The sequence below is a fragment of the Python bivittatus genome, unplaced genomic scaffold (genome assembly GCF_059951505.1).
Source record: "Python bivittatus isolate LINGU-HERP-01145 unplaced genomic scaffold, Pbiv_v1 ctg000570_np1212, whole genome shotgun sequence".
NCBI lineage: Eukaryota > Metazoa > Chordata > Lepidosauria > Squamata > Pythonidae > Python > Python bivittatus.
Genome location: NW_028277097.1, coordinates 15376423 through 15403658, shown reverse-complemented (window position 1 = coordinate 15403658; position 27236 = coordinate 15376423). Strand labels below are relative to the sequence as shown.

The following is a 27236-nucleotide window of genomic DNA, read 5'->3' as shown; positions in this document are numbered from 1 at the left end:
TTTGTACCACAACCCTGCAAAAACACTGAATGTATATCATCTCAAACAAAATCATAAAAATGCTGAAATAAATCTGGACATCAACTTTACCCTTCTGTAACTTTCATGCTGGACTTTTTAAGTAGCATTAATGCCTATAATTTAAAATCTTCAACTCCCTCTTAACATCTTTTGGCAACGTTTGCTCCAATTCTATCACAACCCCTTTGGGCGCCACTGTTAGCAGTCACAGTATCCCCCTGCTAGCCACACAGGGCTCAGCCACACAGGTACCTACCCAGCAGGGCCAAGGAGAAACGTTCACCAACTCAGTTCAGAAAGTATCAAATATTCTTCAGCCAAAGTACAAACCTTTTTGATCACCTAGGAAATTCTGATAAAATTCTCGGATGTAGAATGGTAGAGACTATATGCAATCTTGTAATGTGTTCTGGTTTAATGTATTATGTTTTGTTGTTTTTATGTCATTCTTTATTCTGTGAGGAGCCCAGAGTCAGTTGGAGTTGGGTGACAGAATGAATGAATGAATGAATGAATGAATGAATGAATGAATGAATGAATGAATGAATGAAGCAAGCTCAGGGTTGAAGGATTGACTTGTAGGAGTTCTCTCAACTTGCAGAAGATGTTATAGGTAATAAATCATCAGCAAATGAACTACTCTTAAGAGTGGCTGGTCACTGGTGTAAGACTGACCAGGGAGACTGTGTCCTTGTCTGAGAGTCTCTGGAGTGCTAAAGGCTGCAAGAGGGGTGGGCAGCTTTGAGGGTGGATTCATTGAGAAAAGATTGGAGACAGCTGTTGCCTTGGTGGGAGAACTGGGTGCCCAGCACTGCCAGCTTCTATCCTCTCTGGTGCTCAACACACCCAGCTTCCTGGAGAAGCAGTGATGGGCTTGCTAGCAACATGGACAGCGGACTCTGGGAGATTGCACATTAGTGCATTAATGGAGGCCAGGCTCAGGTCCTGCCCCAACTTTGGAGAGATCCTCTCATGTATCTACAGACAGCCAATAACTGTCCTTGTGCTTGGCAGCCATGGCAGGAGGTCCACTGAGTTTATGGGAAGAAGGGAAGGGAAGGGAAGGGAAGGGAAGGGAAGGGAAGGGAAGGGAAGGGAAGGGAAGGGAAGGGAAGGGAAGGGAAGGGAAGGGAAGGGAAGGGAAGGGAAGGGAAGGGAAGGGAAGGGAAGAGAAGAGAAGAGAAGAGAAGAGAAGAGAAGAGAAGAGAAGAGAAGAGAAGAGAAGAGAAGAGAAGAGAAGAGAAGAGAAGAGAAGAGAAGAGAAGAGAAGAGGGTAACATAAAGATCAGCCAAAGCTGAGAGAGCCCTTAGCAGTGCTGATAAGCACACATGGTCTCTAGAATGCGGTAGGGCTGGAATCAGGAAGGAGAAATCTCTGTCCCCCAGAAAGAGCACCAAACTCTTTCCAGCCTTAGCTGTCAGGCTGCTTCATGCCAGGCTCATTTGTAACTCTGGTAGTCCAGATTCTTAACCCTTTATTCAAGAATCGGCTTACTCAGCAGAGCTCTCTCAGACACGACTTGATTAGATAAGAATGAAGCCACATGCAGGCAGAACTGCCATTCTAGTACATGGAAAGAGAAGCCAATACACAGGCCTGTGCTTCTGAGTTTAAGTTCCAGGCATTTACTTTCTGAGTCAATGGATTCTCTTCATGGCCTTGGGAGGTACCCAATCCATGTTGATTCATGGTTCTCTCTGCTAGCTCATGTCTCACCAATCTCATTTCTGAGACCACTTTTGAAATCAGTGGGAGGGAGAGGTAGAAACACCAAGGTTCCCAAATCCAAGAGCAATGCTTTATCCCTCAGTTCCTACCTCTTTTATAATGGTGAGATACACCTTGTACAAACAGTAACAACATTCATTTGGCAGGGCTTAAAAATTAGTCACAATGTCCTTGGTAGCGTTTCAGGCAGTAAAAGCGGCATCTGTTTACTCATTTGTTATCACAGATGATCCAGTGCTCAACAACATTAAAAAACAGTCATTAAAAAATACATTTCGTGTTACAACTAGGTTGGCCAATTTGGTAATGCACACCATAGCTTAAATAAGAAGCACCTCCATGAAAACTGCACTTATCAGATGAATCCATGTCATTCCTTTGTTGTTATTGGCAGCCAAAACACTAAGCTTTTTCAGAAGTTACTGGAAAACCTGTATGAAGAACTTCTAATGCATTTTTATGATGCACCCTATTTCAATAACTCACTTTCAGACCAGTGAGTCACTGGTGAGACTGACACTTACAGGTGTCTGTTATATTTAAACCCAATTATCCAAACCACAGAAGTTGCCAAGACAGTGTCCAAGGATGCCAGAGAATCCACTGAATACTTAATTGATGCTTGCATCCTCTGCAAATTGTTAAAACGAATTACATTTTAAAATAATTGTCTTAAAGGATGTGACTTGAAAACACTAATGCTAATAATAATGGTCGTTGAGTATAATGATGAAGTAATATTAACAGTAATAATCATAACATTGAATGCAATTGGGCAACAGCTCTCAGAAACACCACATTTCTTTTCCTGCATGATATAATGAGGGTTTCATAAATGAACAATTAGCCTAGCCCTTGGGTTAACACAGCATATCCAGTGTCACAAGTATTGAGTCATACAGTCAAACAAAAGAAATTGTGAGAAAAAAGCTGTAAAAAAAATCATTGTACTGTGGAAGTGTGCAATGAATAACCCGTTTTAACTCTCCACTTTCCTATATACAGGTTCAATATTATGCATTTTTCTACAAAAAAGGAGTAAAACATGTTTATATCTATTCCAGGAATCTCTGCCAAAATGATGGGAAACTACTGAAAATTCAGTGCTGGCTAACCTTCAGATTGTTTTCCCACCTTCCTTCAGATGACAATTCATAAAACAGGCCTGCAATAGAGAACTTTACAAAAGAGGAAAAGAAGAACACACGCGGGAAGGCCTACCGTTTCATCTTCAAGTTTCAGGCGCAGAGTTTTATCCCCTTCTTTGTAATCTCTAATGATTTCAGCTGATTTCCAGACTTCTTCGGGGTCAGGAATCCAAACCCTTGTATACTATATCAGGAAAAACAATAAGAAAAAAAGTAAAATATTAAGATGAACACCAGGAAACGAACATGGGTCAAAAAAGAAGTAACTGTCTACTCCAGAACCCTACTCTTAATTTTGCCCCAGCCTAGTGCCTATGGGGAAAAGGGGCAACACCCCCCCCCATAAATCACTTAGTATGGTCATTCAAAATACAGTATATATTGCTCTCAATATAGACCCTTTTAATATTGCCAGGCTATTGATCAACTCAGTTCAATGCTGTGTTAGGAAGCTCTATACAGAAACATACGATTAGCCTGTGGATTTCACTGCCATAAGAGATGGTGACAGCCATTCATTTGGACGGCTTTAAAAGGGATTAGATACATTCATATAGGACAAGCTATCAAATGCTGTCCTGAGACTTTTCATGCATGTTGGTTGGGGAATTCTAGGAGCTGAAGTCCACACATCTTAAAGTTGCTGAGGTTGGAAAACCTTGCTTTATATGCATAACGTGCTGTTATTTTGGGGTAGCGTGTCAGTTCCAGCAGCAGGAATTCTGTGACATTAATCCATCTATCCAGATTTATTGCAAGAAAGCCATTTTAATACAGCATAATCATCATCATCATCATCCTGAAAAAAAGAGAGGAAAGAGGGAAAGAATTGGGGAAGAGAACCAAGCTGCTATGACAACCTGCATCTTGTTTAATGCTTCTCAATACTTCCAAGCTCTTGAGATACTGTCAATGCTCTTACTTCTAATTACACAAGGAAAAATTGCCAGGAAAGAATCTTGACATTTATAGCTCACAGTGGGCTCGTTTAATTCCCACACACATAGCTGTTTCCTTCTGTGGCTGCTGACCCAGAATTTAACCCTGGTGGCCATCAGGTTCTGAAAGACTAGGGATGATGAACCTCGAAAATAAATCAACAACAAAGCCAGCAACTTTCTAGCATGAGAGACGGAAAACATAAATCTGACAAAAGGGAGGCAACTCATTTTTTTTCTGGAATGTGAACGGTTTGCTTTTGGCTTACGGTGACTTGGGAATTGATCCATTGTGGGTTCGTACTATGTGCAAATCAGATCATTACATTGATTTACCAAATCTTGATTACTTTGGCTATAGGTGAACCCAGTGAAACTGAGATATAATTAAGAAAATCAACTAAGTGGGATCTCGAAAATGTTGTCTAGCTCAGGGTTCCTCAACCTCAGCAACTATAAGACAGGTGGACTTCAACTCTCAGAATTCCCCAGCCAGCCATGCTGGCTGGGGAATTCTGGGAATTGAAGTCCACCCGTCTTGAGGAACCCTGGTCTAGCTGAGGTGTCCACAGGAAAGGGGGAATAAAAACAGCCAAGATGGCAGATACCACTGTATGACCTCCTCTTTTTTCACACATGCCGTGCATGTGAAAGGGGCAGGGCTTTGATTATGAGACTGTGGTCACCATCTTGACTTTTTTGACCCCCAGGTATTACGTTTCACATAGCATCCATAGGTGCTGGTTCTTATTCACAAGACAACCCTCAGAGGTTCAGCAGAATGGGTAGAGGGCTTCAAAATGGGTAGAAAAATGGTGTGTGCGCCCTGGTCCCCCTCTTTCTTCTTCCCACTTGCCATTTGTTCCACCAGAGTCTCAAGGAGAGCTGGACCAACAAGAGAACCTAGGTTGGGAAAACAGGAAGCAGCCATGTACCCTTGCCCCCAATCTCTATACATATTCATCTGAGTGTCTGGAGAAGACTATGAATGGGGAAAGGACAAGGGAGGTGAACTTTTTAAAGAATAAGCATTGTTCATACACTTCCTTTCTTTCCAGTTCTCTTCATCACAGTTGACAGAAATAGGAATTTCGTTTCCCATACAAATCAGGGATTCTGTCCAGTATTGATCTGGGACAGCAGAGAGGCATTAAAGCCAACAAGGAGATGTGAACACAAAACATTCTCAAAATCACAAGCAAGGTGCACCGGCTGGCTTCAGAAGGGAATCTGCTAAGACAAAAAGGTGCAGGAATTCTTCCATCGCTCTCACGTTCACTCCTTCCATCCCACTCCGAGAAGCACAGCTGAAGAGTTTGCAAGCTGTCAGTTCCTACGTCTGCTTCATCTTATGCCTGTCCTTAGTCTGAGGATCTGGAAATCGCTGCCACTTTTGAATGGGATGGCAAAGAGTAGCACTCCAGATTTTTTTTTTTTTTTTTAAGATAGGCACATTGCTCTTATTAGACAAATTTGCCTCCTTCCCCACAAAAGCAAATTTTGCCATCCTCTTTTCCCAGCATGAAATGGAAAAAAAGGGAGTGTATGTTACAGCAGGGTGACATTTGAAATCAAATGGGGAAGGAAAGAATTCCTACTTCTTCACAGCTGATTTTCAGACCGCTTGTACCCCTTGATCTATGTAGAAATAGCCATTAGCAACAGCATCACTAAAACTAGGAACGAAGAAGAAAACTACTGGGGTTCACATTTTATGTATACACAACCTGAAAGCCTTGGAGGCAAACATCCCCCCCCCCCCCGGGAACCTCTCCAAACAGTCCCATTAAATGAGCATTTTTAATTCCACCAAAGGGAAAGATTCCTGCACAATCATACAGAGTAGAGATATGAACTGTATTTAATTCATGCTGTTTTACTACTAAACAATCTAATTCTTACTTCCCAAATTATTATGTGAACTGGAAAGAAGATATCCTTTGGGTTTTACTTGCCTCTGAACTCTGGGTCCCAGTTCCACAATTCAAGAGTGCGTACAAAAATTAGAATATTAGGAACAATTACACCTATAGGGGATATTGCTTGAGAAAAATGTGTATTTCAGGACAAATGTATAAAAAAGTGCCCAATTTTTCACATGTAATGTTGCCCTCCAAATTCCCAAAGCAATACCAAACGAAAATGAAATGAAACACATCTTACTGTTTCCTTCCTCCTGAGCTAACAACCGTGCATTTATATTACAAGACCATTTTTAAAGTCACAGGATTAAAACTGTCCTCTTCTTAATGAAAAATCAAAGAATCTTACAGTTCTTTTGCTAAGATTCTACAATATTAAATTTTAGGGAAAAAATATGAGAAAAAGCTGGGTGAGCTAAGATTGCAGGGATCCTCTATTATTCTAGCTTTAGTGCTAAATATTCTTTTCTGGATGTTTCATCTTCAAATGTGTTTCAAATGCCAAGGAAATCACCCAGGAACTGTAGGGGAACAAAGTTAGGTAATGGGTTCTTTTTTGGTGAAAAGATGACTAGAAAAACAATATGAAACCTCTTCCATTTTATGTTGGCTTATACCTTTAAAAGACTTAAAACTCTCCAGAATCTCAGAATTTGCTGGGTTCAGCTGTAACATGGATCTGATTTATTTGTCTTCTATAGTTAATCAAGAATTCACCCCATCTTGGTTCTTAACTTATTGGTTATGGTTGGTAATTGAAATTAGATTAGATGGTAAAAAAGAAAAATTAAATTCCTGTAGACACCAATAAGCCTACAGGTATCTTCCTTGCTTTCCGCATGCCAGATTTTTAACCCTCCCTGAACTCAGCTTTTTTTTTTTTTTGCAAGAACGCCTCTTGGCTCTTCAGAGAGCCCCGCAAAACACGCTTAGAAAATAAGAGTTGATGGCTCCAGCGTCGTCCCTTAGAAGGAGCTGCCTGCCTGGTGAATTTTAACCCTTCCTGTAACAGCTAAACAAGCTATCTCGCTCTTGGTCTTTATTTACTTTCTTCTCCCTTCTCTTTATGATATATTTATCCCTTTCCCTTACTTATTTCCCTTCTGTTTTACTTTTTTTCCTCTTTTTTTGCTGTTTTTGTTTGAAGGAAGAAAGGCTGTGTGTGTTTACACACAAGCACACACATATTTCATGTTGCTTTAGGTGAACATGATTTATGTGTCTTTTTTTTTTTAATTTAAAAAAAAGTTTTAAAGGCACAATGGAATTAAGACTGTTTTAACTCGCTTACAAAAAGGAAGGAAGATTTGGACCACTCACATCACTGGCGGGAGAGAATTCCATAAAACTGGGCCTATGACAGAGAAGACCCATTTTTCTATCCACCCTCTTACATTGCAAGGACAGAAGACTCTGAAAGGCTTCTCTTGATGACCAGACCAGATGGGCAGATTCAACTCTGACAAGCTAATCCTGTTAAAGGGGTTTTGTTCAGATGCCACGTTGGAAGTGTCAAAATCCTCCAAGTCCTCATCTCTTTAAAAAAATAAAGACTTCTACTCTCTGTGGATCCAACTCCAATTATTTGTACTGTACTTATAAAATAAGTAAAGTACCTACAAAGTATGTTGTTGGAGCCATTTGTTAAGTATCAGCCTTTCTAACAGATGACTTAGTCGGTTTGCTGAAGTATACCCACATTCATAAAAGTCTGCACTAACTTCTAAGTAAGGCATTGTATTCTCAGAAATTTGACACAAAAACAAAACACTTCGGCTTAAGCGTTTAAGCTGTGCTTCCATATTAACTATTTTAAATGAGGCAAACAATGCTCCCCACTTTCCAAGTGCAACTCTCAAAAGGAACGAGAAAGAGACAGCAATATCTAGTGGCAGGTTTCTGACACTAAATCCATCTTTAAAGCGGATTTAAATTCCTCTTCAAGAGCTAACAATAAAGGTCAGGGACTGTTGGAGTGGACTGCAAAAATGTCTGCCTCACCCTACAGCCTGGTATCTCAGTTCTCACGCTGGTAAGTGTTAATTCTCAAACCATGAGTTCCAGCACAGCAGTGTGCTAGCAGAAATAAATTAAGCAATTCATTATAGGCATCAGTGGAGTCCAAAGAACTCACCTCCAGAGGAGACATCCCACTGTGCCTCTGTCTGATTCAGTGTTCTGACCTGACTTCTTTCCATTAGCCTCCTCAAACATGGGCAGTTGTGTGATTGGGTCTGAATCTCTAATCAAAAGCAGAAATGCCATAGAATTGCCTATTTTTAGAAGAGGTTGTCAGATCTTTGTCTGTATGAATTATTGGAAACATACTAAATTGAAGTATATCAGTGTGTCCTAATATTTCTTACTCTAACAGGCAATAGTTTTCCAGGGATTCAAGCAGAGAGAAGCCTTTTTCTTCAGCTGTTCCCCAGTCCTTTTAATTCTTCCAGGTGTATCAGAGCAGTGACTCACACACCTGAGATACAAGGACACCCTTCAGAGTATTGGTAATTCTATGTTTGTTTTCCAACTTACTGGGAAGACTCTGGAGCATATCATAACATAGTTGGTCTAAAAATACCTTGAAAACAATGTAATAGTTACCAGAAGTCAGCATGGATTTGTCAATAATACATTTTTTCAGACTAAACTTATTTCATTTGGGGTTGGTTAGCTTCCTTAATAGATTGTGGGAATGCTGTGGATATAATATATCTTGATTTGAGTGAAGCATTTGCCAAACAATCTCATGACATTCTGCTCAGTATGAATTGGGTGGCCTATCTGTTAGTAGATCTATAGCTGGCTTGAAAACCATAATCAAAGAAAGCTCAACAGCAATTTCTCATCAAACTAGAGTGAGATATCAACCGGAGTGAAACATGGTTTAGTACCTTTCAGAATTTTCATTAATGATTTGGATGAAAGGTTGGAGAGAATGCTTAATAAATTTGCAAATGACACAAAACTGGGGGCAGGGGTTAGAGAGCTAATATTCTCAAAGAGAAACAATGTTCAAAAATCCTTCAACATCTTACAGAAGTGGGCTAAAAATATTAAAATGAAATGTAACAGAGATAAACACAAAGTTCTTGAGAAGGAGACTCCAGTCCTCATTTAGAGGATGGGATATAGCTGGCTTGATGATAGCACTTGTGAAAAAGATCTTGAAACAGTAGTTGATTACAAACTGAATGTGAGTTAGCAGTGTGATATGAATGGCAATAGGGCAACAGGGCAAGTGCAAATGTAGACTGCATCACGTTAACCATGGTCTCCAGTTCTAGGCATCACTTTTTAAAGATTCAGAAAAATTAAAATATATTCATAGACAAGAAGGATGACCAAACCTTAGAAAACTAAAACTTATGAACAAAAAATGAGAGGATTAGTATATTTAACCTGGAGAAAAAAATGATTGGGGTATGTGGTTATGGTCATATTCTTCATAATCCTGACGGAGTGTCTTCCTGAAGAACATATTCTTAGAAGGCCAAGATTTGTTCTCTATAGTTCTAGAATGTAAGACATGGGATAATTATCTCAAATTACAGAAAGCAGATTCTGATAAATGCAAGAAAAAAACTTCCTAAGATTATGAGCAGTTTGATAATGGAACTAATTATTCCAAGAAGAGGTGAGCTCTGTGTTCAAGCAGAGATTAATAGGGAAACCTTAATTCAGACTCCCGCATAAGCAAGGAGTTCGACTCTGGCTGGCCAAAATGGTCATATCCAACTCATCGATCTGATTTCTCACACATTCTAAAATTAATGAAAGCTTTTTGGTTCTAAGAATCTCATTTTTAATTTAGCAACAAAACACTACATTTGCACAACATAAGATAACAAGCTCACTTAATACAATGCACTTGCTTATACCCACTGGCTCTGCTCACAAGGAGATAGGATTAGTGAGTGGTTTGTGGCTTGACAGCTTAGAGTCCTTGCAAATTAGGACTCTAGCTTTGTTTGTCCAGGAGAAACCAAACAACAAAATCATGAGTTGTTTTAATTTGTTAAAGGTCTATATTTCATATTTCTTTGGAGAGGGTAAGCCAGAGACCCACATTGGCATATCAAGCTAGGCCTGGCTTAGTAACCACCAAGCAGCAACTTTGATGAACACACTCATGGGCTAAACCACTGGGGTTCTAGTTATCACACAGCCTTGTGACAAGCAAAGAAGCCAAGGCAGAAAAAGTACAAAGGGAGCAAAATGTTACATCAACATACAAGTTTACTTATTATTTGATCTTTAACCCACTTTTATTTTATACAGCTCAATGTGGAAAACATAATACTCCTGTCTCCTATTTTCCCAACAACAACCCTGTGAGTTGGGTTGGGCTAAGAGAGAGGGGCTGGCCCAAAGTCACCCAGCCAGCTTGCGTGCCTAAGGGAGGACTAGAACTCCTGGCCTCCTGGTTTCTAGTCCAGCATGTTCACCACTACACCATTCTTTCTCTCCATGCTACCTAAGAATTACAGTGGTACCTCTACTTACGAACGCCCCTACTTACGAAATTTTCGAAATATGACCAGCTCCGGCCCCCAAAATTTACCTCTACTTATGAACTCGCCTCGACTTACGAACCAGACCCCCGGCCATTTTCCCTGCTGCCACCCGGTCGCGGCTTCCTGTGGGCGAGATCACGGTAGCAAGGAGACGTTCGGTGAGGCTTGTGGTGTGTTTTGTGGCGTTTTGGAAGGTTTTGGAAGGTGTTTGGTGTGCTTGTCAGCATGGCTCCAAAGAAAATGCAGAGCAGGCTTGGCAAGAATAAGGCTTTGAAGAAAAAAGTGACGATCGAACTTAAGAAGGACATTATAGAAAAGCACGATCATAGTATTCGTGTGACTGATCTGGCCTCAGAGTACAAGATGGCGAAGTCGACCATCTTGACTATTCTGTGTGAGATTTGCCCCGTTCGACAGAGAAACTCTCGTGACACGTGTGGTTCACAAAGAAGGTTTACTCATGCGTAACGTAGTAGTCACAAGCAAAGCCAGGACTGGCTTGGTACAATTGCATCACTTGTTATATTCCCCCCTTCCCGCGCTTTTTCCCGCCTCGTGATCGCGTTGCGGCTGTGGGCTATTAGGCCCCCCAATGTCCCCCCTGATCGTTCATGATGGCAGGGTCGGTCAGGGTCCATTGTCCTTGATTGCCAGTCCCCCTCCGGCTGGGTTGGCCCCTCCCTGCTACGTGCAGACCGCAGGTTCTGTGCTGCGTTGCGATCTTGTTTCGCTGCCCTGCGGCCCCGTTCCTTGCTTGCTCGCGCCGTTATCAGTTCGTAATTAAAAGCTTCCGCTGCGGTTTTCCTGTTTAGCTGGCCGCAGGTGGCTCGTTAATTAGCGGTGCTTTCGGTTCCTCTTTTCCCCGCTAGCTACCGCCGGTGGATTCCGCGTGGTCTGGTTGCGAGCTTCCCTGCAGCCCCGTGCTTCCCTGAAACCTCGTGCTGACCGAACCTGACATTCTGAAGAATAAAGATGCCATCAGAGGAGCTGATGTGGCAAAAGGAGTGACAATCTTAACGAGGAAGAGGACACAAGTGGTGGAAGAGGTGGAAAAGCTGTTGTTGGTGTGGCTGAATGAGAAACAGCTGGCAGGTGATAGCGTGAGTAAAGCTATCATCTGTGAAAAAGCCAGGAAGCTGCACAGTGATTTACTGCAGGAAAACCCCTCTACCAGCGCAGCAAGTGAGGAATTTAAAGCCAGCAGAGGCTGGTTTGAGAAATTCCGAAAGAGAAGTGGCATCCACAGTGTGGCAAGACATGGTGAGGCTTCCAGTTCTGACAAGGCTGCTGCAGAAGCCTACAAGAAAGACTTTGAGGACTTCATGAAGGCGGAAGGATACGTCGCTCAGCAAGTGTTCAACTGCGACAAGACAGGGCTCTTCTGGAAGAAGATGCCAAACAGAACCTACATCACGCGGGAGGAAAAGGCACTGCCAGGGCACAAGCCCATGAAGGACAGATTGACTCTTTTGCTGTGTGCGAACACAAGCGGCGACCTGAAGATTAAGCCACTGCTCGTGTACCATTCCCAGACCCCTTGTGCGTTCAGGGACCACAATGTGAACAAGGCCAGACTGCCTGTCATGTGGAGGGCCAATGTGAGAGCGTGGGTCACAAGGCAGTTGTTCATGGAATGGCTGCACGAGGTGTTCACACCCTGCGTTAAAAAATACCTGTCTGACAACCAGCTGCCTGAAATGTGCCTTTTCCTGATGGACAATGCCCCAGCACACCCTCCAGCCTTGGTGGATGACATGGACGCCGAGTACAACTTCATAAAGGTCAAGTTCCTCCCCCGCAACACAACACCTCTTCTGCAGCCCATGGACCAGCAAGTGATCTGCAACTTTAAGAAGTTGTACACAAAGGCGCTCTTCACCAGGTGTTTCAATGTCACCGAAGAAACATCCTTGACTCTCAAAGAGTTTTGGAAAAAACATTTCAATGTCCTCCACTGCATCAGCCTCATTGACAAAGCCTGGAAAGATGTCACCTGCCGGATCTTAAACTCAGCCTGGAGGAAACTGTGGCCAGAATGTGTCGCTGAACGCGAGTTTGAAGGGTGTGATGCAGAGATAGTGGAGGAGATTGTGTCCATGGGCAAGAGCATGGGTCTGGTTGTGGATGATGCGGACATAGAGGAGCTTGTTGAGGACCATAAGGAGGAGCTGACCACAGAAGAACTTGCTGAGCTCCAGAGTGAGCAACAGAAAGCGCTTGGCGAGGAGCATTCCACTGAGGAAGAGGAGGAGGGGGAGGAGATGAGCAGTGATGCGATAAAATCCATCATGCAGAAATGGAATGAGTGCCAGGATTTCATTGAGAAGCACCACCCCAACAGAACTGTGACAACCAGAGTGTTGAACATGATGAACGACGTGTTCTCTCATTTCCGGAGGGTTATGCAGCGCAGGAAAAAACAACTGACTTTAGACAGGTTTTTCCCCAGAACTGAGCCTGCAGCTAAGAGGCAAAGAAGAGAGGAAACCCCTGAAGGAGATCTCTCCGATGTCCTTTTGGAGGGGGACTCTCCCTCCAAACAATAACTGCCTCCCCACCCCATTCTCCCTCTTCATTCTGTGCTTTTTTTCATGTTTTTGTGGTTTAAAAATAAAATGCATATGTTTCAGAACTGTTTAACTGTATGTATTTACATTGAACCTTATGGGGGAAATGTGCCTCGACTTGCGACCAAATTCGGAGGGGGGGTTAGCCGTATTTACATTGAACCTTATGGGGAAATTTGCCTCGTGGTGCGACCAAATTCGGAGGGCGGAACGGATTAACCGTATTTACATTGAACCTTATGGGAAAATTTACCTAGACTTGCGACCAACTCGACTTGCAATCAGAGTCACGGAACGGATTAAGTTCATAAGTAGAGGTACCACTGTATTTTAAGGAAAGGATGGTATACTCATATTTTCAAGAAAAAAACAAGCAGGGAGCTTCAGAATGCACAAACACACTAAAAGGATCTGAGATTAATATTAGCTAAAACTAGAAATTTAAGATTTTGGCACAACTGGCGGTTCACCCACAGCAAAATGTAACAGCTGGCAAAAAATTCTCACACCGCTTCAAAGATTTAATGGTTATGGTCTTTTCACAACCTGGGAAAGAGGTCTTGAACTTTTGATCAAGGGATTATGAAGGAAAGAGGCAGCTAGTTCTGCCCAACAAAGGGTGATTCACCAGAGAATTAAGAAATATCAGAGAAAAAGCAGGTTCTAAAAGTGAAACTGTCTAGTCACTGAGATACCAGGATGTTGGTTTCACTGTCAAACTGCTTTTCCTGTCAGGAAGTTTTCCCTATCATTCAACCAGAACTTCCCTTCCTGTAACTTAAATCATTTTACATGCCCTGAAAACAGAGAACAGAACTTGCTCTTCTGGGTGGCCCTTTGTATTCCTTTAGATATCGGAAGAGAACAGAAATGTCAATTCTGGCAAATACCATTTTTTAATTTTTATCATAAGCCAAAACAAGAAAAAAAATGCTTCATAGGTCAAAACACATCATTAAACACATCATGGGCCTTATCAGGGATGACAATGAGTGGGCTTATAAGGAAGAGGTGAAGGGCTTGGTGGAGTGGTGTAATAAAAACAGCTTGGTCCTAAATGTGGAAAAAACAAAGGAGATTATTATAGATTTCAGAAAGAATCGGTGTAGTCACACTCCACTTTTTATTAATAACAGCTGTGGAGTCAGTCAGTAGCATTAGATTCCTAGGGGTTCAATTAACGAATAGTCTGACCTGGTCCCTTAACACTGCATTTTTGGTAAAATGAGCACAGCAACATTTGCATTTTTGTGCTGGATGAGGAAGGTACCTCACCCATCTTCCATTCTCCTTACTTTCTATAGAGACACTATAGAGAGCGTACTTACTAACTGTATTTCCATCTGGTTTGGAGGCTGTAGTGCCTCAGACAGAAAGTTGGTGCTGAGGGTAGTTAAGGGCAGCAGAGAAGATAATTGGGATCTCTCTGCCTCTCATCCAAGATCTAGCATATGCATGCTGTTTGTCTAGAACTCGAAAGATCTTCAGTGACACCTCCCATCCTCATCATGGCCTATTTCCTTTGTTACCCTCTGCGAAGAGCTTCCGCTGTATCCGATGTAGAACAGCCAGATTGGGAAATAGCTTTGTCCCCCAGGCTATTAGATTCTTGAATGTTTAATAAGTAAATGTCCATGTGTATAGAATGTATATTTTATAGTAATTATGGTATCTTGATTGTACTTCTAGTGTCTGATTGTAATTGTGAGCCAACTGCAACGGAATTTCATTTTATTATGTACTTGGCGTATAGTGTATAGTGGAATGACAATAATATTCTATTCTATTCTATTCTATTCTATTCTATTCTATTCTATTCTATTCTATTCTATTCTATTCTATTCTATTCTATTCTATTCCATAGTACAGTAGAGGGCAAAAAAAATGCCCATATCCTTGATAGGTTTTATGTTCATTACCTATTTCCACTCTACTTGTTGAAATCACTGTAGTACTATCAGCCCATTACAAGTACAAAGCAGATGTTCATGGTGAAACTGAAAAACAAATTTCTGTCTTAGACAGTCAAAGCACAACTATTTTCTGCTCCTCCAGAGCAGGTCCATACTGCAAGCCTACAGTGGTTTATACCAATTTAATGCTCAGGATTAATCTTTTCATTTACACAATCATCATGAACATATAGACGAACTGGAACAATCTAGGACAGTGTTTCTCTCAACCTTGGCCACTTGAAGATGGGTGGACTTCAACTCCCACAATTCCCCAGCCAGCAATGCTGGCTGGGAAATTGTGGGAGTTGAAGTCCACCCATCTTCAAGTGGCCAAGGTTGAGAACACTGGTCTAGGAATAGAAAAACAGGTCCTAATGCTGCTTTAACTCTAACTTCCAACATTCCTCACCACTGATCACGCTAGCTCCGGCTGCAGAGAGTGTAATTCAGCCATATGAAGGAATCATAGTCAGCTTACCAAGACCTTGTGTTTAGGAAAGAATGTATGGCTTCACAGCAGAGAACATACTTGAAAGATCCCACAGAACTTTACTGGGTCAACATTTATACCCAATAGATGGATGCATACTTAAAGATGCCCAGAAAAAGAATCAGGATTCTCGTTTTTATTTGCTAACAATCATGAACATCAACTTTGACATTTGATTTAGACTTAACAGTCAAATCCTACCCCACCCCACTCATTTTTGCAGAATTGGCTATTATATTGCAAGCTATTTAAAGGAAATCTGTTACAGGGACATGTATTTTAGCTCAAAAACAATGTAAGAATTGCTAAATGTGGAAGAGGGCATAAAAGTTTGCTGCAGATATGTATCCCTACAGATCTTGACTGACTGAGAAAGCAGACAGGTGTGGTATAGTAGTTGGGCGACATGGGAGTTAGTTCTCACAGTGTTAAAATTAAACAGCCTGATCCATGATCTGTCTATTATCAAAACAAGAGATTGATGGAAACCCAGCCCATTTCCCCAAAGAGAGGGGTAACTAACCCATTCCATTTCTCTGGCAGGAGAAAGAGGCACAACAATTTGAATTTTCACTATAAGCCAGACTTGCATTTGATATACAGCAATCACTAAATTCTTTCATAACATTTGATTCTGCAAGGTGAGACACGTTAACTATGTCATGATTCCTGGACATGTCAGCCTAACAGAATAATGCAAACAATTTTAAAATACCTTGAACAAATTAAACATTAAAAAAACAGGAAGTCACCACTTGGTTGAGGACACACAGTGTACAATCAAGAAAAGGTAAAAGGAGGCTGCTGAATACTAACTTCCAACTAGAAAAACAAGACAATTGAAAGAGAGGTTGGTCATCGGATTGCAGAGTAAGCCAGTCTTAAGCAGGAACAGTGAAGTAGTTGCCTAATTGTGAATTCTTTTGCAGCCCTAGTAGAACCATCTATGCATAAGAGGGAATTATTTTCAGGCCAGAAATAACCCTTTTAAAGAGAAAATTCTTGGGAAAAACTGAACTCATTGAGTGGACAGAATATGCTAGAGGACAATTGGGGAGACACAGGGTGAGGGGTGGGATGAATTCTTGGAACAGGGCATAGGCCATTAGAAGCTCTGTTTGCTGTAGTTGTCTAATTCGTCTGTGAATACCAAAACTATCCTGGAAAATAGAGGAATCAATTCTTTCTGTCTCACACACACACACATTTTAGCTTTAAACCCCAAGATTATTTTATTATTGGAGCGGGGCTCAGAGTTTCTCATACACCCAACATCTCGATGCAGTTCCATGCCTCCTTTTATCCAATCAGATAATGGTAGCAAATATTTAGGAAGAATTGTCTCTTACTCATTTAGATCAGTGAAATCAAAACTTCTTCAACAGCCTACAGATTAGACTCAACCACCTTTAGCGAACTGGACTAGATGGCAGCAGCTAACTACTTAGCCAAGGTCTTCCATGTCCATCAAGAGTTGCTACAAGTTCTACTCCCTTGCTACAGCTGCTGTAACTGCTTATCAGCCCAGTCTCTCTACCCATCACATCAGAATACATCACAACGAACTACACCATGGCCAACCTCTGCCACTGACAGAAGGAATCAGGAGTTAAGGCTGAGTAAGAATGCCAAGGGTGTTGCACCAACATCAGCAGGTATCAAAAGGTTTTGGCAACAATAACTGCAAGCTGTGGATTTAGGGGATCCATGAGAAAAATGCTTTCTGTGACTCCCCCCCCCCCCCCCGCTGCTGCCATATCCCTTGTCAGGCCCAATCTGCCCTGCCACCCAGAAGGAGAGGACCCTTCAAGTTGTTGTGCCTTCTCATTGTTCTTAACCTTGCTAGCTCACCCAGGATGGCCGACAAATAGCTATCATCGATACCTATTTGCATGGACCTCAAGCCATGTTATCAACATCAACACATCCTAGTTCCAAAGGAAATTCCAACAGCAACTTTGGATGTTTCAGAACCTGAAGTAGATTTAAATATTAGGAGAGCAAACTGAATTCATTGTGTTTTCTTTCATATAAATTCATCTCCTTTCTCCCACCAACATTTTTTTAAAATGCTATGTGCCTCCCTGCGCAGGAAAATAACTTTTCTTCCATTTTTTTACTCCTAACTGATTGAAAATTGATTGAAAACTATGTTTTAATATTTGGTTAGTTTTTTCCAATGAATTTATCATATATCATCATCATCTTTATCACTGTTTTGTTATTATTTCTGTGGCATTATTATTGGTCATACGTGAGATCAAAAGCATTAAGGTAGATGTAAATTAAAATTATCCCACCACTAATATTTTTATTCAACATCCTTAACACCTTTTACTGATGTTTCTTTTGTGCCAGAACCAACTATTATTGGCCATCTCTGGCCATCAGATAAAGAGGCAAGTGTATATGTGCTGAGCTATTATATTCACAAATTGATATAATTTGCAAAGTGAAACCCAACAGTTTGTAAAATGACCAATGATCTTCTTGCATCAAAGAAATAACCTGCCAATCAAACCTGACCATTTTTTCCCCTTGCAGTAGGTCAATATTATCATCCTCATTGTTAAGTCAACAACAATTTTATCATCTTCTGGAGGAGTTGAGGAAACAGCTAAGTTCTGCCTTAGCTACCGTCCATGGATACCTGGCACGCTAACAGAAGTAAAACTTTTGAGTAGCAAGAAAGCCACCCAGGCAGTTGGAGGTGCCAACACTTGGGAAGCAAATGGAGATGATCATGCCGAAATTAGACTGCGAGAGTCATCAAGTCTTGCAAGTTAAGGAGCCCTGCAGCTCTTGAGAGAACTGACCTACATTCTTTCTACATTTGTCCCCCTGATTAAATGGAGGAAGTGGAGGATCACATTTGCAAGGAAATCACAATCTAAGAATACTTGCAGAGCTTTGATGAATGCTTGGAAGGACTAGTTACCAGTCTCTGCAGATCAGCCAGGATTCACCTGGATGAACAACCAGGGTGACCACAAGGCCCATCTTGAGGAGGCCCTCTGCTTTGTGCTTTACCTAGCTAGGGAAAGCCGTATGACTGCTTCATGGTTTAGACACTGTCATTCTCTTTGGGGTTATTACTTATGGCACTAATATTACCTATTTCTCTCCACTTCTGTTCTTCAAACCAGGCACCTTCTGGAAATATTTAAATCCATGGGTGATTTAAATGCATCTTAGGTATACATACATCTATGTATGTATCTATACATTTTAGTTATATATATATATACAGTACATCTATCTATGTGGTTGCTAAGAGTTGACACCAACTTGATGGCTCATAGTCCCACATACATACCATACATTAGGTATACACACCCTGGATCTGGGTATCCTTATTCACTCTGTTCATCTATCAAGTAAGTTATGAGTTACCAAACAAAACACATTTGGTTGGGTCCAAACAAGTCATAAACCATGGTTTACAATCCCACAACACCTGAGTCTGTATAGTGCCCAAGCCAAACCAAATAATACTCTAGCTCAGTAAAGTTAACCCCAGCCTGACCCATCCAAATATGTTGGACCTACAATTCCCAGAAGTCATAGTTCAGCACAGCTGCTATGACAGCTGGGAAATTCTAAGATTCAGCCTCCACACCCATGCAAGTTGCCCGATTGAGGAAACCTGGTGGAGAGCAATGTGTGAATTTAGACACTATGTGTCTTGCACACTCATTGTATTTTAAGCCCAGCTTGGCTTCCAGTTCATAAAAGACTTTAAGCCAACAGGGAGAATGTAATATAGTATTTGGTTTCTCCTACTGTTGTGATTTTAAAGGGCTATTTTACCTGCTTTCTGTTATGTCGCTGGGTGTCATGTTTGGAACGCAGACCCATAAGAGAAAAAAAGATGCATACTTTAAAGAGCAATGCTGCCTACATTATCTTCCTTTATCCTTTCTATGTGTGTTCTAGCAGCTTCCTGGTTTCTGTATTTATCAAAGCAAAAATGACATCACCGTTAGGCATTTATAACAAGTAGGTACGAGATCTATAATCTAAAGCAGTTAAGTGAGGCTAATCCTTGCAGTTTTTATCCACACAGCTTATGATTCTATAAATCTCAGGATGCTTACAGTCTCTCAGTAATAACCACCGTTTTATTACTTTACTCTGGATGACAATTTACTGGGTTCCAGAGAAAGTTATTCCTCTAACTGTTTAGCTTTCCTTTAAAAAAAGAAAAAAGGGGAAAAAAAACCTTTTCTTATAACTGCAGTATTTTGCATTTCCTTTGGGGAAATTTTTAAATATGTTTACGCCCTTATAGTTTCATGTCATGTAGCTATGAAAGCCATCTTCTACACACATGGGTAAGGTCCCAATACATGACCAGCTGCCTAATAATTACCAGTTAGCATCAGTGACTGTATAACTGTATTAGCAGATCATAAATCCCAGCTCTGCGCATATTACTGACCTGACAAAAATTCAGAAGCTGGGTAAATCAACAATATCACCTGCCTTGCAATTTTTAGAGTTTTTGTTCTCCTGCAACAAAAAAGGGAAGGGAAAAAAAAAGGCTTCTGTGTTTCAATCTCATTCTCAGAGAGCATGAGAATCAGGTAGTCCCCAGGCTAAGAATGCCTGGGTTACAGGCAACCCATAGTTAAGGACAGGGCATATAGTAGCAAAATTCAAGTTAAATACACAATGATTTGAGTTAAATACACAATAGTTCGAGTTCATTATACAATACTACTTATACGCTATTATACAATAATACTGTTCCGGCTTACATACAAATTCGACTTAAGGACAGACCTTGGGAATGGAACTCGTTCTTAAACTGGGGACTACTTGTATTTCAAACTTATCCTAGTAGAGTTTTGAGTTTACTTAATATTGGAGAGGGTAGAAGTTGTGCTTCTGCTATTGTCCTTGTTTTCTTTTTCACATCTTTCCCTCATTTTCCACCCCCCTTGGCTGTGACTCCTTCCCAACTGAGATAAATGGAGAATTCCCTCTTGGTACCTTCCAGTGGATTTTATAAAAGCAAGGGAAGCTATGAAGTCCACAGATCTCACTGTTAAACACACAAGACCCCATGGCCACCTAAATCACTACAGGAGCACTATCCATGAGAATTGTTAAAAAACTTTTTTTGGGGAGGGGAGGAGTTCATAGGACAAAATGCATAACCCTTATCAACAAAGGCTGTATTCACACCTCAGTCTGTCTTGGATGTGAATGAACAGTGTGCACATTGTTCATTGCTGCCACTTCAGTTGGCCAAATAGCCCAAGATTCTTGTTCTTTTACGGTCACACAGCGTCTGTTTTTAATCTGATTTCCAGCCCCGCTTTGCCTGTAAGCATTTACCTGTGGTTCTGGAAGCCACTTATGTGACAGTGTCATAGGAGCCTCTGTGGAACCTTCAAGACTCAGGCAAAACCAAATTCTTTCCTTAACAAACTACAAGAATTGACAGATCTCCCTCAATGAATGGTTCCAAAATGATTTCATTGAGTTGTCTCCCACTGTATTTCCACAACCAATGCTGGCCAAGTAATTACAAATAGTAATATTCAGGGGCAGGTCAAAAGCACTTTAAATCAAAATGCACTAATTATCTGAGGCATAGCAAGATGTTCCATCAATCTGGCCAATGCACAGCAGCTCTGACCTTTGGCAGCAGAAATGCAGTGCAAAACCTCTTACTGCGCAAAGAAGGGTCTTCCACTTAGCTGGCTTCACTTAACAAGATCAACAGGAGTCTGTCGCAGCAGTTCCTGGCTGTTTTCAACCTGTCCTGGAAAAGCTTATTTCTCTTCTTCCTGCCACCAACACACAGAGGCACTCCTACCCTTCTCGTGCTAATTCATGTCAAGAGGGTGCCAATAGCATTCTTTAAAAAAAAACACACACATTAGAGGAGCTTTCTCCATGTGATCTATCTCTACTGCAGTGTTTCTCAACCTTGGGAACTTTAAGATGTGTGGACTTCAACTCCCAGAATTCCCCAGCCAGCGATGCTGGCTGGGGAATTCTGAGAGTTGAAGTCCACACATCTTAAAGTTCCCAAGGTTGAGAAACACTGCTCTACTGGCATGTTGAGGCTGGTCGAAAAGCAATCCAACATTAAATATACATCTGAAGGAAGTTTGTGCACTAATGTTGGTTAGCTTTGAAGTGCCCCCCAGGTCAACAATAAGTATGATATCCACAGTCACATTGCAAACTCCTGAAATCTTTACCCATCTGTATCTTAAAGATGCTGCTGTTTACAAGCACTTTCCCTACAGGAATATCAAATAAAAGGAAGACATGAAATGACAACTTTGCATTCTATGTTTCACACCCTGCCAGGCAGCCAATGTACTGAATGCACAGGAGCACTTGCAACACCAGTCAGGAACACTGGAAATCAAATGTGCCTTTTGATCATGCAGTGTCTGCAGCCTCAAGAGCCCAGAAAAAGATGCAGCTGCTTTAAGATGACCTAACAGATGCTATACGCTCAATTGCATGTGCTTCAAATCATATTTCACCTTTGAATCCAAAGCCCTGGACAACCCTCCTTGATCTAATCAGAAAAATACAGTACTGTGCAAACATTTTAGGCAGGTGTGAAAAAATGCTGTAAAGTAAGAATGCTTTCAAAAATATATATTGTAATTGTTTATGTTTATCAATTTACAAAATGCAAAGCGAGCGAACAGAAGAAAAACCCAAATCAAATCAATATTTGGTGTGACCGTCCTTTGCCTTCAAAACAGCATCAATTCTTCTAGGTACACTTGCACACAGTTTTTGAAGGAACTTGGCAGGTAGCTTGTTCCAAACATCTTGGAGAACTAACCACAGATCTCCTGTGGATGTAGGCTGCCTCAAATCCTTCTGTCTCTTCATATAATCCCAGGCAGACTCGATAATGTTGAGATCAGGGCTCTGTGGGGGCCAAACCATCACTTCCAGGACTCCTTGTTCTTCTCTACGCTGAAGAGAATTCTGAATGACGTTGGCTATATGTTTAGGGTCATTGTCCTGCTGCAGAATAAATTTGGGGCCAATCACATGCCTCCCTGATGGTATGGCATGATGGATATGTATCTGCCTATATTTCTCAGCATTGAGGACACCATTGATCCTGACCAAATCTCCAAGTCCATTTGCAGAAATGCAGCCCCAAACATGCAAGGAACCTCCACCATGCTTCACTCTCGCCTGCAGACACTCATTATTATACCACTCTCCAGCCCTTTGGCGAACAAACTGCCTCCTGCTACAGCCCAACATTTCAAATTTTGACTCATCAGTCCAGAGCCCCTGCAGCCATTTTTCTGCACCCCAGTTCCTATGTTATCATGCATAGTTGGGTCGCTTAGCCTTGTTTCCACGTCGTAGGTATGGCTTTTCAGCCACAATTCTTCCATGAAGACCACTTCTGGCCAGACTTCCCCGGACAGTAGATGGGTGTACCTGGGTCCCACTGGTTTCCACCAGTTCTGTGCTGATGGCACTACTGGACATCTTCCCATGTCAAAGGGAAGTAAGCATGATGTGTCTTTCATCTGCTGCATTGAGTTTCCTTGGCCGACCACTGCGTCTACAGTCTTCAGCGTTGCCCGTTTCTTTGTGCTTCTTCAAAAGAGCTTGAACAGCACATCTTGAAACCCCAGTCTGCTTTGACATTTTTGCCTGGGAGAGACCTTGCTGATGCAATCCAACTACCTTGTGTCTTGTTGCTGTGCTCGGTCTTGCCACGGTGTATGACCTGTGACATGAAACTGTCTTCCACAACCTCATCTTAGTAGCAGAGTTTGGCTGTTCCTCACCTAGTTTTAAGCCTCCTACACAGTTGTTTCTGTTTCAGTTAATGACTGTGTTTCAATCTACATATGAAATTGATGATCATTAGCACCTGCTTGATATAATTGGTTAATCATACACCTGACTCTAATCCTACAAGATCCCTGACTTTCTGCAAATGTACAAAGTGTGCAAGTGTAAGAATCGATGCTGTTTTGAAGGCAAAGGGTGGTCACACCAAATATTGATTTGATTTGGATTTCTCTTCTGTTTGCTCGCTTTGCATTTTGTAAATTGATAAACATAAACAATTACAATATATATTTTTGAAAGCATTACTTTACAGCATTTTTTCACACCTGCCTACAACTTTTGCATAGTACTGTACATACCGAAGACAATCTGGCATTTCCACATTTTTATTATATATCTAGCAATAAACAGGGATCAACACTCAGGACAGCAAACTGTATTTTTTTTCACCTGGTATTTTCGCTTACCATCTTTCCTGGATATTTTCTACCAATGAATGCATTAAAGCTTTTTCAGGGGAGCAAGGAGAAGATTTATCTTCTTCTGAAATTTAAAGGTTGACATTTTGCAAATAAGAAAAGAACTGGGGCAGACAACTTTTTGGCCAATGGATGCACTTGAAATTTTGAAAGCATATTGTGGATGATCTCACCAAGTAGCCTTCCTTGGTAGCTATCATTGTTGGTATCAAAAGATATCCATGTATAAGAAGTCCAAGTGGTGAAGAGGTACAGGGTGCTCTCTGTCATTCCAACTTACCTCTTTCTGACCAGGCAAGTACACCCCATAATTTATTAGCTGATGAGGCATTTGTGCAAGTAAAGAAGCTGCAAGAGGCCAGAACATTGCAATATGTCAGTTTTCTCCAAACTGCTGCTTTCCAAGTGACTTGGACTACAACTCACATCATCCTATGGCCAGCATCCCCTTTGGGGGATTAAGAAGTCCATATATCAGGTTGGAACAGACTAAGCTAAGATCAGCCAATGAGCTTCTTAGTTGAGCAAGGCTTTCAAGCCACGTTTCCCACATCTAAACCTTCCAAAATCTCCCACATTCTACTAGTTTTCTATGAGATAGAAATCCCTCAAGGGATATAAGCAGAAAATGATCACCATGGGATAGCACTGATGGATGCATTTTGAAAATCTACTTTTTACAGGATCTATATGAATTCTCCAGAACCTGATAACTCTCTAGATATGCCCCTGTATCATATGGGGGCAATGGGAATTGTAGGCTTCTCTGGTTATATAAGGCTAGTTTACAGCTCCTTAAGTGTTAGCTAACCTTTACATTCTATGACGGTATACTGTTACTTCTTCCAGGGTATGGATTATGTATACTGTAGATTCCTCTGGAAATAAAATCTTTATGGATGGCGGAAGGGGCTTAATCCCAAATCCAAGGAACAGATCTGCACACTAAGCATGATTGGGCATACAAGGCTTATCTTTTGTGAATTTTTGCTTTGAGGTCTTACTAGTTTCAAGATTTGGGCTCCATCTGTCTGTTCTTATAACTTTCTGTTATCCTTTCAGGGATTAACAAATTAAATTTTAATTTCCCTGAATCTTCAATGTGATGTTTCAGGCCAATAATGTGATTGCAGATGCCTCCATTGGTACCCTACTAAGCTCTCTGCTTTACCCAAATGTACTTAAGATCTGTTTATTTAGAAATAAATAAAATATTTGTTCAGGCTTATACTACTCAAAGCAGACTGAGAACCATTGGAACCTATTTGTAGTGCATGCAAGATTAGAGATATCTATTTAAAGATAAAGACTTATAAATGCAAATTTTAAATACTTGGCAGTCTTCATGTACCCTTAATCCAAGTTTCCAACCATTTTTACAAGTTTCAATTAAGAGTTACAGCAACAGACCCTGAGGATCTGTTAAGTATAACCATTCTTCAGGTGGCAATAGTACAGCTGTATCGCTACACTGCTTCAATATAATTTAACTGTAATGTACAGAATTGGTAATGCAATGGAATGCTATTCTATACATTACACATACTTTTCTTTTAGTGTAATCAGAGAATCATAGATTGGAAGAAACCATCAAGTCCATCTCACTGCCCAGTGCAAGAATCCAAATCCTTGACAAGTGTTCAGCCTCTGCTTGATGACATCTAACAAAAGAAATTTCCCTACCTCCTTCAGGAATTGGCTCCATTGACCAACTTATCTTATCACTACAGAACTATGTTTTTTTTCTAACACTCAATCTTCCTGAAACTTAAAACCACTGTTCTGTGTCGTTCACGCCAGGATACCGGAATCTGGCCACCTTTTGTGTGATACCCATTCAGAAATATGAAGAGTAAAATCCTATTCCCACCATTGGTTTTTTCCAAGGCCAAACATCTTCACTTCCCTCCATCTTTTCTCATAGTTTCCAGTCCTGTGATAACTGCTTTCTTCTGTCCACTGGATGCAGAAGAAATCCATCCAATGGCAACCTGAAGCTTATTTCTGTCCAGGTTCTCCATTTTAGCCTAATACATACTCATAAACCCTAAGCAAGTTCTCCTTCACATCACCTTAGATAGAATGTGAGATTTAGATCCTCCTATGGGGAGTAACTTGTTCTCAAATAATGGTTTCTATAAATCTGAACATAAGTGAAAACTATGACTCAATTCTTCAGATTGCTTCTAGGCACAAAACAGCAAAGGAAGACTGTGTGATCCTACCATAGCTTACCACAAAAGACAAAGTTGTATTCTATTACACATGAATCAACTTACCAAGTCATATTTACTGATGACAGCAAACTCTCTTCTATAAGCAAATATACTGGACAAGAGATTAAGGTCAAATAACAGAACTTCCTGCTGGTTTTATTTTTACTGCAGGTAGTTTTCAGACAACTTGGTATAGTTAGTTTCCTTTCCAGCAGATTTTTGAGCACCAGTTCTTGAAAACCACTATCTCAACTTTGAGCTCGACCCTGGGTGACTACATAGACAGAGCTGTAGAGTTTCCCTCCAAGTTTTAACAGAGCGGACCCTGGTTAGCTTTTTCAAGATAAGTCAAGATTGGCTAGGAAATAGTAATTCGTAACTAGGATTGGCCAATAATATATATTTGTAGCATGATTTCTTTAAAAGATCTGGGAATGTAGTAGAAGAAAGAACACTTCATCAAATCAGAGTAGGTCCTCAGAAAGTGAGAGCACAAATTGTGATGAACAAAAGAACACAATATCTGGGGACTGGATGACCATTTCTTTCATAATTAGAGCTTTCTCCTTCTTCCAAAGAGTTCAGAGTAACATTAAATTTATCCAAATAACACAATTAAATGGCTTGAAGCTTAGAGAAAGGTCTGGTAAAGGTTGATGAATTACCTTCTTTACGTCCCTCCCCAACAAGTCTGGAGAGATTTTTACCTACCCTTCCACAAATATGTTTTAAACAAGACTTGAAATAAAGTTGGAAATGGATGTTGGGGTCCATCTATCTAAAGATAATTACAATTAAAACATGAAGACATAACTGAGTTCACACATAATGCTAACCTGGTTTGTTTGTGGTTAAACATCCAAAACACTGAAATATATACTAGGGTTTATAAACACAAAGTTTGGCCAAAGGAACTATATTAACATGATGTAAGAATCCAGTTGGTAGGTAATAGGATGACAGAAGGCTTATGAAAAATGGCATGCTTCTGAGTTCCCAAAGCACTTTCATCAAGAAAGACAGGGAGGGGAGAAGGAATGTAACTAGTGTTTAAGTTATGTTTACACTAAGCCACAATGCTGGATGAACTACTGGAATCCTATGCTGCATGGTGGTTGCAAGAGAAATAATACATTACAGAGGAGTTCTGCTAGATGATCAAGCCAGGGGTCCATTCTAGGAAGCATCTAGAGCAGGGTTCCTCAACCTCAGCAAGTTTTAAGATGGGTGGACCAACTCCCAGAATTCCTCAGCCAGCCATGCTGGCTGGGGAATTCTGGGAGTTGAAGTCCACCCATCTGAAAGTTGCTGAGGTTGAGGAACCCTGATCTAGAGCAACAAAACCATTTGTCTTGGGGGCAGAGAGGAGAGCCGATATGCAATGCACGAAATGAACTAGGTTTAAACTTGTTCCAATTTCCACCAATTGTAAAACATGGCAACAAAAA

General features: G+C 41.0%; 1 protein-coding gene across 3 annotated transcripts in view; it reads right to left on the bottom strand.

Moving 5' to 3' along the window:
• Nucleotides 1-27236, bottom strand: part of MYO5B (myosin VB) — a 253937-nt gene that overhangs the window by 177812 nt on the left and 48889 nt on the right. For all 3 annotated transcript variants that reach the window (XM_088152666.1, XM_088152667.1, XM_088152668.1), the window contains exon 2: nt 2972-3082. In XM_088152666.1, the coding sequence (XP_088008792.1) occupies nt 2972-3082 (111 nt within the window). The remainder of the gene's footprint in view (nt 1-2971; nt 3083-27236) is intronic.